General features: G+C 42.1%; 1 protein-coding gene across 7 annotated transcripts in view; it reads right to left on the bottom strand.

The window, feature by feature from the left end:
- DAB1 (DAB1, reelin adaptor protein) overlaps window positions 1-14835 on the bottom strand; it is a 1342273-nt gene that overhangs the window by 140252 nt on the left and 1187186 nt on the right. For all 7 annotated transcript variants that reach the window (XM_027537117.1, XM_027537115.1, XM_027537119.1 and 4 more), the window contains one exon: window positions 9652-9750. In XM_027537117.1, coding sequence (XP_027392918.1) covers window positions 9652-9750 — 99 coding nt within the window. The remainder of the gene's footprint in view (window positions 1-9651; window positions 9751-14835) is intronic.

Genomic DNA, 14835 nt, shown 5'->3' with positions numbered 1-14835 from the left:
AGGCTGTTGGAGCCTGAACATTGAAGCAAATGAGCAAAGAGTACAGAGTTGGTAGAGACAGAAAGAGAAAAAAGCACAGAGGCAGGAAGGTAAAGTGAGGAAGAGGAGGGAGGGAAGAGGATGCTGTCTACTTTCTGTTTTGTGAGCAGCAGGGAGTGACTCAGATCTGTCCTGAGAGATGTTCAAACCTAGATGCTCTGCACATCATTTAATAAGAGGTTCAGGAGCCATTTCCTCTCTTTGGGTTCTGAATTGCTTCACTTGTAAATGACTCACTTGTGGGTGAGTCAATGCCTAAGGGACCTTCCATCCCTGACACCCTAGGACTGAGGAACCCTGAACCACGTACATATTTCTCTCCATGCTCACTGCCTGCACGACAAAACTAGCATCTTTGGTACGCAGCATCTTGGGCTCCAATATCTAGCCCAGACAATCAGTATTTTGTTATAAGTTTCCTTATTCACTACTTTCTCTTCCTTCCTTTCCTCTTTCTTTCCACCTCTCTCTGACTTCCTCCCCTCTCCCTTCCTTCAATGTGCCATTCGTATCGCTGTCACTTGCCAGGACCTGTGGTAAACCCTGCAGACACAGCAGTGGATGAGACCAGGTACCTCATGGAGCCTGCAGTCTGATGGAAGCATGAGTAAGCTCATTCTGATACGGACCACCACGTGCTATGAAAAAGGTGAGCGGAGGATGGTGCAAGATGTATGATAGGATTTCTTAATTCTTAGGGGAGGACACAAGAAAGCCCATATCAGACAGAGAACAATAGATTGTCATTATTATTCTATTATTAATAGATCTAATAATATAATATTATTTAATATCTAGAGCTTTTTACTATAACAGGCACAATTCTAAGTCTTAAGTGATTAAATTAAATCACAATTTAAATGATTAAATTAAATTAAAAGTGATTAAATTTAATCTTGCACCAACCCTAAAACATAGCTGCTTTGATTATCCCCATCTTACAGATGAGCAAAACAGGTACAAAGTCATTCATAAAAACCACTGCTTTATGACTACATAGCTGGGCATGAGCAGATCCAAGGCAGCTCCTTCCACTCTGTCCACTCTCTGCTGCCAGTACCACAGTGGTGAGGACTGTGGGCTGTAGATTCAGACAGACCCAGTATGAATCCTGCTTGGAGAATGAAATGCATAAAGCACTTAATTGAATAAAGTACCTGGCCCAAGAAAGGTCTTGATGAGTGGTCACTATGGTCCTGTGTCGCTGTTGTTAGTGTTGTTGACATTACTGGACCTTGAGTTATTCACTGAGTGATGAAGGGCAAAGGGATGTGCAGAGTGGAGGGGTCTCCTTGAGCTAGTCCTGAAAGCTGGGCAGTGAGTGGTGGGTACAAGAAATGGCAAGACAGGACCCACAGATTCTGCTCATGCACAGATGATGCTCCCAGATCTGCTACCTTCCGCTGAGCAGGGGGTGCACTGCACAGCTCTATGGGGAGCTAGTCATCACCCAGTCATCAAAAACATGTTTAATTATTGTAACCATTTCCCAGCAAAAGTCATCCCAGGCAGTGAGCCTAAAAGAAAGGGATTTTCCCCTGATTTGCACAAAGGCAACTTACAGGTCAAGGATGACCTCACAGTCATGTACTTGCCTCTCTGTATAACTAGTGCAGCTTCAGGGCCATAGAATACACTGAATGATAACTGAGCTGTAATGGACCTCATTCAACCAAAGCTCTTTGGTCTTACATTCCAGGTCTCCCAACTGGGCCCTGCCTACCTTCTCAGTTTTACCTCATTGATAGCAAACTCACATCCTCCAATCCAGAATATCTGGCCATCTCTCTTCTCCAAACCTGGCCTCCTTCATTGCTTTCTCATTCTAGGGCCTCAGTAAACACTTCTCATAATTCCCTTCATCTGGTCACTCACTGGTCCTCTTATGTCTCCAACTTCAAACTCTGCCCATTCTTCAAGGGTCAACCCTCTGGTCCTAAATCATTCCATATCTTTTTTTTTTCAAATGGAAGACATAATTTCTTCTTTTGAACTCTCATGATCACTTTGCATTTTTCTCTTGTTATTCTTGCTTTCGGTTTTTAATTTTATATGTCTTACCTCCTAGGTTGTAGGTTTCTTGAAGAAAAGGTTTCAGGCTAGTTCATCCCCACCCAGCATGTAGAATGTCCTTTTCCCTTAATAAGTATTTGTGAAATGAATAAACCAAAGAAAATGGCAGCATGATCTATACACAGATTCTTAACCTTATCTGATGAAAAACCTCCTTTTTATATAACAGTATCTTGTATCTTACTGTATTGTCTGGAAATGATTATATAATCTAACTATATGCATAAAGTTTAAGCAAATCAAAATGTCCTAATTAAAACACAAAGGATAAATAAGACGATTTCTGATCAAAAAATAATGTGTTTCTATATATAAAGGCTTAGTTACAACTGCAAATGAAGAACATAATGACAATGAGCCTTCTTATAATTAATGAATAAATTTTGGTTTAAGAAAGCATTCAACCATCACTGACTCAATGGACATGAGTTTGACCAGATTCTGAGAGATAGTGAAGGGCAGGGAAGCTTGGTATGCTGCAGTTCATGGGGTCACAAAGAATTGGACACAACTTAGCAACTGAACAGTAACTTTCCTTTATATTTGACATTTTTAAATAAGAGTCAAATAAGTCCAGATAAAAGGTCAGTTTTCATTCCAACCCCAAAGAAAGGCAATGTCAAAGAATGCTCAAACTACCGCACAATTGCACTCATCTCACACGCTAGCAAAGTAATTCTCAAAATTCTCCAAGCCAGGCTTCAGCAATACGTAAACCGTGAACTTCCAGATGTTCAAGCCGGTTTTAGAAAAAGCAGAGGAACCAGAGATCAAATTGCTAACATCCGCTGGATCACTGAAAAAGCAAGAGAGTTCCAGAAAAACATCTACTTCTGCTTTATTGACTATGCCAAAGCCTTTGACTGTGTGGATCACAATAAACTGTGGAAAATTCTGAAAGAGATGGGAATACCTGACCACCAGACCTGCCTCTTGAGAAATCTCTATGCAGGTCAGGAAGCAACAGTTAGAACTGGACATGGAACAACAGACTGGTTCCAAATAGGAAAAGGAGTACGTCAAGGCTGTATATTGTCACCCTGCTTATTTAACTTATACGCAGAGTACATCATGAGAAACGCTGGGCTGGAGGAAGCACAAGCTGGAATCAAGACTGCCAGGAGAAATATCAATAACCTCAGATATGCATATGACACCACCCTTATGGCAGAAAGTGAAGAAGAACTAAAGAGCTTCTTGATGAAAGTGGAAGAGGAGAGCGAAAAAGTTGGCTTAAAGCTCAACATTCAGAAAACAAAGATTATGACATCTAGTCCCATCACTTCATGGCAAATAGAAAGGGAAACAGTGGCTGACTATTTTTTGCAGTTCCAAAATCCCTGCAGATGGTGACTGCAGCCATGAAATTAAAAGACACTTACTCCTTGGAAGGAAAATTATGACTAACCTAGACAGCATATTAAAAAGCAGAGACATTACTTTGCCAAGAAAGTTCTGTCTAGTCAAGGCTATGGTTTTTCCTGTGGTCATGTATGGATGTGAGAGTTGGACTGTAAAGAAAGCTGAGCGCTGAAGAATTGATGCTCTTCAACTGTGGTGTTGGAGAAGACTCTTGAGAGTCCCTTGGACTGCAAGGAGATCTATCCAGTCCATCCTAAAGGAGATCAGTCCTGGGTGTTCATTGGAAGGACTGATGTTGAAGCTGAAACTCCAATACTTTGGCCACCTGATGCGAAGAACTGACTCATTTGAAAAGACCCTGATGCTGGGAAGGATTGAGGGCCAGGAGGAGAAAGGGACGACAGAGGATGAGATGGTTGGATGGCATCACCAACTCAATGGACATGAGTTTGAGTAAACTCCAGGAGTTGGTGATGGACAGGGAGGCCTGGCAAGCTGTAGTCCATGGGGTCACAAAGAGTCGGACACAACTGAGCAACTGAACTGAACCGAACTGTGAACATAATAGCTAGACATGGAACTGATAGAGCTGTGCCCTATTGTAGACTTAATATGAAGAGGAGTCACAGGGGAGTGGTTTTCTAAACTGATGACCAACTCTTGGTAAGTTTCCAACAAAACAAAGCTCATCTTTCTGTTTAGTTGCACTCTGCAAAATGCACTATTGGGAATATGAAGTTACTTTTTTATTTGTAGAGTTGGGCTTTACATTCAGATAATTGTAAGTAAAATTTTCACATACATGAAAGTGTGGTAAGGCATTTAAAGTCATATAGCCAGGAAATGTTTGTATGGTGTGTGAATGTCTTGTACGTTGTGGAGTGTCTGGCATCCTTGCCTCTAGTGAATTCCTATATCAGCACCCGCTTCCCCAAAAGTTGTGAACACCCAAAATGCCTACATTAAGTTCCAAAGCAGCCCTTATGGGTATGGAACCAGTCAAGTGGAGAATCTCTGGGGTAAAAGAAACAGAACAAGCTTAGGAGTTACAAATGTGAATGGAAACTCAGTTTCTGCTACTCGGTGTAGCCTCAGGCAAGCCACACACTCTACTTATATTTTGGATGACTCGTCTGTAAAACATTTAGTCACTCAGTCGTGTCCAACTCCATGGACTGTAGCCTGCCAGGCTCCTCTTGTCCATGGGATTCTCCTCCAGGGAAGAATACTGGAGTAGGTAGCCATTCTCTTCTCCAGGGAATGTTCTCAACCCAGGGATTGAACCTGGGTCTTCTACATTGCAGGCAGCTTCTTTACTGTCTGAGCCACCAGGGAAGCTCCATCTGTAAAAGGAGGGTAATAAAACCTCCAAGAATTGTTGGGTATCAAATGAGACAGGATCACGAAAGCCTGTCTACAGACCTGCTATAGACCATATGGTCTTGCTTAGAGGCTAATCATCATATCCAGTCCCTGAGTGTCCTGTGTACTGCTTCAGCAGCTCTCAGGGTGACAGGGATATCCCAGGTCCCAGCATCCTTCTTTGTAGCCCCTTCATCCTCCTTTCTGTCTCCCTCCCTAGGACCACTTTCCTTTGCTCCACCTCAGCTGCTCTCCCCAAGTCCATTCCAAATACTCTGTTAGAAATAAAGGGAGAACAGTCCTGCTTTTGATGAGATACAAACAAGGGTAATATCTGGTTTTCACTGAAGAATAAGAGATTAAATCAGTCCTGAAATGTAAGTGCAGCCATTGCATTTAAAACATCATTACCCCTCTATTATGAGGGACAATATTCAATCTTGGGCCACTCTCCACCTCTCCCCTGTTATGCCCTAGTTGTTCTGCGTACACTTGCTGACTTATGATCATTAAGTCATTTTAGTTTGTGTGCAATAGGTACTACTAAGCACCTACTATGTGGACTTCAAGTGCTAACCAGATACATAAGAGTGATGAACAAAAATAAACAGCCTTGTTAACCTGTGTGTTGATAGACGTGTTCAATAAATATTTCCTGAAGGAAAGAATGAACACATGTGCGTGCACACACACACCTTTCTCCTTTAGACACCTGTGCATTTAGAAATACATTTTTCTCTTCCCTTACTTGCTTATCTGGTCCTCTCCAATTCACTCCTCCATGGCTAAATCAGTGTGCCATTTTCTGTGAAAACTTTCCTGATTATTTCAAGCAAAGCTCTATCTCCATCCCCTGAGTACTGACAACTCCATTCACACCTGTGTCTCAGCACGTGTCAGTTCATTTTGTGAGTCTGGTTTCACCACCAAACTGTGAACACCTCAGGGACAAGGACACATCTTCTTCATCTTTGAATCCCCAGGAAACAGAACATCATGCAGCACAGAACAAGCATCCCCTGCAGTCTTTCCTGACCACATGGTGACCAGTGGGAACCCTGCCAACATTCTCCCAAGACATCCCATGGTAACGCCACCCCTAGCATCTTCACTCAGGAAAGCTCATTAAAATGAAAGTGAATAATGACGACAGTGGAACAGGGATAATACTGAATCTGCTCTCATACGTATGAAAGGAAATCATTTATAAACTTTGAGATTGCTTTGGTCTGTTTGCTGCTGCTGCTGCTAAGTCGCTTCAGCCGTGTCCGACTCTGAGCGTGCGCTTAAATTTCATATGCTGGAATTCTGATGGCATTAATATTAGGAGGTGGGGCCTTTAGAAGGTGACTAGGTCATGAGGGTGGAGCCCTGATACATGAGATTAGTGCCCTTATAAAAGAGGCCCTAGAAAGCATCCTCCCCCTCTTCCACCATGAAAGGACACAGCAAAAAGAAAAAAAAAAGAGAGAGAAAACGGGCTCTCACCAGATACCAAATCCTGGGGCCAGGATCCTGGACTTTCCTGCCTCTAGAACTGTGAAATAAATGTTTGTTGTTTATAAGCCACCTAGTTGATAAGGTTTCTGTTTTAGGAGTCCAAATACTAAGAAAAACATGTAATTATTTGTTGTACCTTACTAGCACCAAGGACTTTGGACGAGACTATCTGGGTTTGAACCTCAGCTCTGCCATTTGAGAACTGTATAATTAAATTGTTTGGGCCTCAGTGTTCTCATCTGTCAAATGGTGCTAATAATAGCACATCATAGAATTGTTGTGATGTACATAATATGCATAAAATGGTGCACATAATAGTGACAAATCAGTGCCAGCTAAACTAAGTGAACAAGCAAAATCCACTTGTGACTGGCAACAGAATGTGGTATTATCTGGAAAAGCTGAATCAGACCACTGCCCTCTATCCCGAGAAACAAACTTAACTTTAGGCTCCTGCAATATTTATGATTTTTAATAGCACACATAATAATAATATGGTAGAATAAAATTGTAAATGAGGAGAGAAGAAAGCTAGTGAGTTTCCCTGGAAAGACATAGGATTTGGATTTGGAAGGTCTGATTTGAGTTTCCAGTCAAATCAGGAATAATCCCAGAATTTCAGTTTCCTTATTTGTGAAATGAAGATGACATCATTCCTGCATTGGTCTGCTTTGAGGACCTAGTAACATACTAACATGAAATCATTTCTACTCCTAATTTGCTATTGTTCCTACTATTACTAGTAACAGTGAGCTATTTATGACATTTTCTGCATTCTCGCTGATACTTTTGATATATTAGCAATACCTAGATATCTGAACATATGGACAGCTTTTGATATTGATTTATTTCCTGCAACATACTAATAATAAAATTTACTCACATAAGGATTGGGATCAAGAAGCCCTTTGAAATTCAAGACAAGGTGTAAATTGCTGCAAAAGGTCTCTTTAATTGGGATCAAAACATTTTTGACAGCTTTTGGATTTTTAAAATTCTAGCTATTGTCACGTTCTGCTAATGTTTCTTTTCTTGGTTTTGAAAAAACACAGCACAGCCAAGCTTGAACAGGAACACTTCTGACATGATAAACAACTAAAATTTGTCATTCCAAATGAAAAAGACCCAGTTTTCCACTTCTTTGATAAGTAGGACAAAACACCACTGAGACTCTTATTCTGCAAAATTCAGTTGGGTCCCTGCTGGGCAGTGACAACAGTTTAGTAAATTGTTCATGCTCAAAACCCTCCAGTTATCTGAAGATAAGTCACATCCAATACGGATGGATTTAAAGGAGAAACAGACTATCAAAACTAGTCTGGGGAATCGACTAAGATGTGACTTTGGTCAACACCTCATCTTCTACTTGACTTCCTTCTACAACATCTCCATCATATGACTGTTGCTTGAATCCTCCAAGCGATGGTATACTCACTTGCACAGAAGGTGGTCCATCTCAACACTGAATAGCTCTGATTTGTGGGAAACTCTTCTTCCTCACAAACCGAAACTGCTTCCTAGAAACTTCTATCACCAAGTCTTGGTTCTGTTCCCTGAGTCACACAGAACACTGAACAAGTCTTTGGAGAGATCAACCCTACTGATACAGAGTGCCTTGCCCCACACTCACCTTCAGGCTTAAACGTTCAGCCCTCTCTACCAGTCTTCCCTAGACTTGTGTTAAGACAAATTAACAAGCTATGGTCGCAAAAGCCCTAAGGTAAGAGCTTAAGGTAAGTTGGCAGACTAAGTCAGACAGATAACATTTAATTCTGCCTTCATCCTGAATCTCCACTAGGATATGACATTTTTTCCCCCCACAAAGCCAAATGGCTTTGAGCTGAAATGATGATTTTTCGGGTATTTTTTTTGTGTGTCCAAAGAAAGAATCAAAAATCACATTTCAAGGTTTGGTGGTATCTTTCTCTGGGGCCAGTTTAGCCACCCTTGAGTGAGGATTTAGATAAAAGTGGAGAATATAAATTACCTCTATTCATTAGCTAAAGTTTGGTGATTAGGACTATTTGATGGTGGGGTACACGATGGAATAGCAGGACCCCAAAACACAAGAATAAAAAGTAAGATAGGCAAGATAAAGTATCTGACACTCTAACTCTGTCATTTCTGTCCCTTTGGTGATGCCAGTGTCACGGTGATGGGCAGGTGTGGACTTGGGAAGAGACTGGAGATGACGACATATATTGGGGTATATGAATCCTTGTGAAAGTATCTCTCAGTTAGGCATGATCCACATTACTTGGTTCCCTCCCATGAAGGATAATAAAGGATGAATAATATCCTCCAAGTTTCTACAATTCCAAAGCTCTCTGCCCGCTGTGTGTTACCCAGGATCCCATGAGGCCATGGCGTGTCTGTGCTATTACTAATCAGGAGTAACTTTTCTTCAAGAAAATAATTTTTTTTACTATTAAATTATCATCCTACTAACCTTATGGTCTCTTAATATGAGTCAGAACAAAGGGGGAAATTTTGTAATGCAAAATGACAAGGTTAAGTAGCTTGGTTAATTGAGTACTGTTTATACATTGCTTGATAAACTACCTGTGAAGTTCATAGGATGTGATAAGTGGAAGTATGTTAGAAGCTATAAAGCACTGAGTGAATAAAAGAAAATTGTGTCCATCTGACTCTTGCTCTCTGGACAAAACAGATCATAAAAAGCTTTTCTCTTTTTCCCTTACCATCAACGAACAGGGTCAACAATGCTAGGCAAGTCCTGGGGATAAACCTAGGAGCTAATTGCTGCCAGGAGGTGGATGAAAATACAAACCACATCTTCAGTGGGTTCAACACACAGATCAGCCCTTACATTTCCTCATCATGCAGTGATAGATTTTTTTTTAACATTGAAAACTCCATTTATTCTTTTTGATGACACCAATTGCAAGGTGCCACAGGTTCAATTCAAGAGAGTCTGAATGCTTTGACCAAGTCAAAAGACCCCCGTACATCTCCCTCTAGGACGCATGTCATTAAAGTTGCCAACACACAGGAAATTTAACTTAAACTGCCACATTACCCACTGCTCTTCAGAGCACATCAATCTCCCATTGCATTACCAGGACTGTGTGACACTTTTATCCCAATTACACTGTAAGAAACGCGGTGCAGTCATACTGTGGCCAAGTCAGGGAAGGGCCTCCCTTTGATGAACGATCACAGTTGATCAAGTTTGTCAGCTGCTTTATGTGTTTTTATGCTTGTTTGATATTCCTGCCTAGAAGAGCGGAGGCTTTTAAGGGCACATCTGTCAATGGATTCAATTTCACCATGCCGTGTGATTCTTTTACTTACCCCTGTCTTCTCATCAAAGATTTTGATTCCTCCAAAGGAGATGGTTAAAAAGATTTTCTGTTTGTGTTCTCCTTTGGAACGAGCGCCAGCAACAACGCCCTGTTGAAAAGAAGGATGTGGTTTTTACTTTAGTGTTTTCATTTGAAAATTCCCTCTGGTCCCAAAGGCATGTCAGATACCATGAACCAATGCCACCAATCATGCACACTCTTTTTCCTCCCCACTTCCATACTACCTTTCCCAATGCGCTTGCATCCTCTTGATGTTTTAGGGTAACACTTGTCCTCACTGCTCAAAAATTGTATAAACAAATATCTGAACTTAGATTCATTGGACAAACCAAGATTTACAGAGTGCCTACTTTGTGCCTAGATAGTCGGCTCAGAATTTGAGATCCTAGGATAAACACAATATGGTTTTCTTGTTAAGATCTTTTCTGGGTTTTGTATTAGATATGGTTTTAACCTTTTAAATAAAGATGAGTCATGGGATATGTTCCTAAATGTGATTTTAATTTCATACTTCTGGAAAAAACTTTTCATATGAATTAATTACAGAGATTAAAAAGAAAAGAAAAAATATTGCCAGACTGCATGTCTCAAGTCTGTTTAGAAAAATGTGATCGTCATCTGCCTATGGCTTGAGTTTTTACCCACACATTTTGTTATGTTCTACCATTTTCCCAATCATTCTTGTGCTTTCAAGAAAAGCACCTACCAAGAGCTTCTATTCCTCAAAAACATGTTTCCCCACTTCACCAATTTTTTTTGTAAAATACTGAAGATATGTGTATGAGTCAATTAGAAGGTAAATGTCCCAAAGGTGGGTATGTTACTCTGCTCACTACTCTCTCTCTAGTACCTAGGACAGTCCCTGGAGGGTGGGAGGCACTCAAGAGATTATTCTGATATGAATGTGCTATCAAGAGTCCCCTCCAAAGTTGATATGATGCAAGTTAAGAGTAAAAACACTTGCTTCTTAAATTAGCCTCTGTGGTGGCCAATTATAGGCAAGTACAGGCTTCCCTTGCGGCTCAGCTGGTAAAGAATCTGCCTGCAATGAAGGATACCTAGGTTTGATCCCTGGGTTGGGAAGATCCCTTGGAGAAAGGAAAGGCTACCCACTCCGGTATTCTGGCCTGGAGAATTCTGTAGACTGTATAGTCCTTAGGGTTGCCAAGTCAGATACGACTGAGAGGCTTTCACTTTCACTTCACTTTTCACAGGCATCATACTAGGTAGGGTACAACTCAGAGGATGAGGACATTCAAGGGCTTTATGCTCAAGGACTGTTGCAGACTCTGCATTAGGTGTTTTGAAGTTTCTAACCCCTTCATCCCTTCTAGCTTCCACAGAAGGGGAGATTAAGTCCATCTTTCACCAGTAATCATGCTGGGCTTTTTTCAGAGTAGGAAAGTCTAAAATAATAATGATTTCACATTCCCAAGAGAAAAAAGTCCTTTGTGTTGTTCTCAGCACAGCATGTTATGGAACTGAGTCAGCGGTATGACCAGCACAAGGAAGGGGCACTCTCTTAAGGTTGTGTGATTATACTCACTTTGGGTACTGGAAATAGTCTATGGAATCGAAACATCTGGATTATACTTCTGGCTGTGATCTTGGACAAATGACTTAACTCCTAGCTCTACTTCCTTGAATGTAAATACTTCTCTTGCATGTTTGAGAAAATGAAAACGCATGGAAAGTACCTGGTACAGTGCTCGGTACACTGTAGGATGTCATAACCAACCCTTAGCATTTGTGGTCCGGTTTCTGTTTGGGAACTAGTAACAAGAAATTCACTCCCTCGGGAGTCACCCATTCATCCTCAGGCACCTCTGACATACAGATATCCAGAATGTTAGAGTCACAGGAAACCTTCAAAGTAATCAGTCTAAATTTCTCAACTGACATTTTCTCATCAAAAAATAATGTTCGATAAGCTGGGTAGACAGTTCCAAGATGGTACAGAGAACTGGTTAGAAAGTTGAGACCACACATCCACTTTCAAGACTCTTGGTGCAAGAGTCATTACTTCCTTACATCTCTCTTCTTTCTCATAAGCCCAAATCTCTCTCCTGTAATCCTACCTAGTGTTCCTCTTTTGACTTTTAGGGATGTACCCACTGACATAAGATCCCTCCTCCAATGACTGCCCTTTACATAGTTACAGGGTTACTTACTCCAACCGAAGCCCTCTGTGTCTTCAACCCCTCCTCCTGTTCAAAGGTCTCTAGATTCCTCAATGTGCTGCTTGCTTTCCCATAAATTCACTGAGAGATGGTTTTATGGCCATGGGAGAAGGCTCAGAGTATGCTTTTGCAATCCCAGGGGTAGTTCTTATTTCTCTTCAGTGTCACCCAAGCAAAGATGCTGTCTCTGACCCTGCCACCCTCCACTCCAAACTGCATCTGATCTTTCTCCCTGAATCTTTTTCCCTTATGGTTCCCTCTGGCATACTGTATATTCATTTGTTGACTGCCTCTGTCCAATAGGACAAAAGCTCAACAGGCACAATGGGAACTCTTATTCATTCTGTGTGCCCAGTGCCAAGAATGGAGACTGGAATAAAAAAGGCACTCAAACAAGTGAAGTGACTCTCCCCTCACTCGAGTAGTGAACAATATAGGTTTTGAATCTATGAAAACCTTGACTTTGAAATCTGTGTTCTTAGTTTGATTTGGAGAAAAGTAACTGATGCTGCCATCCCTCTGCAGCCTGACCTTCAACTTCAGGATCCAGAAGCACACAAAAGACAGAACAAGAAGTAGTCCTGTTATAAACAGAGGCATTGGAAGGACTGTGGCAATGGGCAGGGAGCCTCTCTTTCTTGTTTGAGTCCTTCCAACGTGAAGATATCACAGTTCCTCTGGTCATAAAGAGTAGCTTCAACGACCCCATCTCCGAAACAGTCCTAACAACCCCCAGCTCTTGGAATTACCTAACATCAAACAGCACTAATTCCCAACACACAGTGATGCTGACTAGCTAATGCTCCCCTTCACTTCTTGTTCCAAATGGTTCCAAGAATTCCCTGGCAGAATGTGGCTGCAGATAAAGAGGGATGGAAAGAGCATGTTTGAGAGCATTTCTGCTTGGGACTGCTGTGATACAGCTTCCCAGGACAAATACAAAAGAGGAGGATGCACGTGGTACAATCTTTGGGGAAAATAAACTCCGATTTTACTAAGCACATTTCTCCTGTGAAACACAACCCTGAGTCAAGCCCTGAAAAAACTACTCGAAGTCCAAGTAAGTCTGCTGCCAGACAGCCTGCCGCAGGGTCACACCTCCCCATGGTGTTTTGTAGAACTGACAGAGGATCAGGTGACAGGCCTGGTTGGAGAATTAGAAGATACAGATGTAGGTGTCTTTTGGGGTTTCTGTGTTTAATATTAGCCACCTGGCCTACAAAGTCATTGTTGGGAACCTGGAAATGAGAGTCAGGTGTTTTCTGGGTAGCTACCAAGTGGAAGGAGTTCTCTTACATGTGGCATAATTTAGCTCACCCCACAATCCTAGGAAGGAAGAATTACCTCCCTTATTTTACATATGACAAACAATAAGGTCAGGGGGTCAAGTGACTGCCCCAAACCTCAAGGGACTAAAAAGACATAGAGGGAATTCCAACAGCAATTTTTTGAATTTCAATGTTAGGGTCCCTTCCTATGGAAGGGTTCTATGGGGTAGCATGGATGAAAAAAAGGTGGAACCCCCAGCTTCCAGATGCAGTAGTGAAGGAGAACTCAAAGTGCGATTACTCGTACTTTTAACTAGAGCAACTGACCATCACCACTGGTACTAATCCTGATACTGTGAAGCGACGTCATGTGCTGGGCGCTGTGTGGAACGACTGATGCAGGCATCTCTGAGGGAGTCACACCGAGGCAGCATCTTATTGGAGGAATGTATACACACAGACGGGGTCAGGCACACCAGGCAGGATGGACCTGTCCAGTCAGGGATTGCCATGAGAGTCCGAGAACTGAAACCTCATGCAGCGGGGTGCATGCCTGTGATGGGATGACTGTGACCCCCAGGGAACACGTCCAGCAGGCGAGCCCACACAACAGGCTGCAGGCCTGAAGCGCTGAAAATCTAGAACGATATTCCAGAAAGATCCATAAACTAAACCTGGTCTCCAATCTCAGCCCTAGTTGTTAAATCAGCTCTGCAGTCTCTGGGGGAAAACTCATTGTAAGTTTCACTTTTTCCCAGTTAAGAAGGGAATACAGATATCTTCCTCGCTTTATACCCAGAGACTGGCCCCTGAGCTCTGCACTTTCAGGTCCTCTGAGCATCCCGTCCTCTGGATTCCACCAAAGAGGGCACAAACAGGATGTCAGAGCGGGGGAAGGAGAGAGGTCCAGGTGTTTCTTTCTGCTTCCTTCCCACCCCTGTTCTACAATGTCCAGCACTAGCTATATTTTTGTTTGGCAAGGGGACTTCCTCCTCAACCCCACCTTCCCTGGGTTCCAGTTAATACATCTCTCGTTGGGGTGGGAACAGCTTCCTACTGTTTCTAGTTTCTGGTGCCTCACCAGCCCGTTTGCTACCTTAACCTGGCCTACCCTGCATGACTTGCTCCTTCATTAAAGTGTCCTTATCTGACCTAGCTGGGGTGACTGTTTCCTACAGGACCTTGACTAACAGATTCACTTCGGGCTCTGCAATCAGTCCTCCAGGCACTGTCTTTATGAGACACCATTTTGCCCAATACCTCTAAGAGGTGAGTACTTTGTAAGTTAATGATATGGGGCTACTGTGTAGTAGCTTACATGTAGGGGTTTAAAAATCTAGCTGGGCAACTAAGATACATTTCAGTGCAGATACAATACAGAATAGAAGGAAGCACTTAACAATATCCTATCAAACACGAGACATCTGGAGATCTGGGTATGAATTCTGGGCTTATTCCAGATTAAAATGAAGGCTCTGGGGCAAATCCTATAACTTCCGCGAGGCTCAGATTTCTTACTTACAAACAAGGAGGCTAATAGCTACCTCACAAGATCAAAAGAGATAATATATATAAAAGTGCTCTGTTGACTAAATTAAAATAAAATGACAATGAAGCTTCGCCGGTAGACAGGCAATGGCTCACGCAAACTCACATTATGAATCCCCTCTTAAATCTCTATAATCCAAGAGAAAAACTTCTACAACAGGCACCAGCGTCAGAGAG

The sequence above is a fragment of the Bos indicus x Bos taurus genome, chromosome 3, assembly GCF_003369695.1.
Source record: "Bos indicus x Bos taurus breed Angus x Brahman F1 hybrid chromosome 3, Bos_hybrid_MaternalHap_v2.0, whole genome shotgun sequence".
Lineage (NCBI taxonomy): Eukaryota > Metazoa > Chordata > Mammalia > Artiodactyla > Bovidae > Bos > Bos indicus x Bos taurus.
Note: the sequence above shows the minus strand (reverse complement) of the source record. Positions and strands in the feature narration are given on the sequence as shown.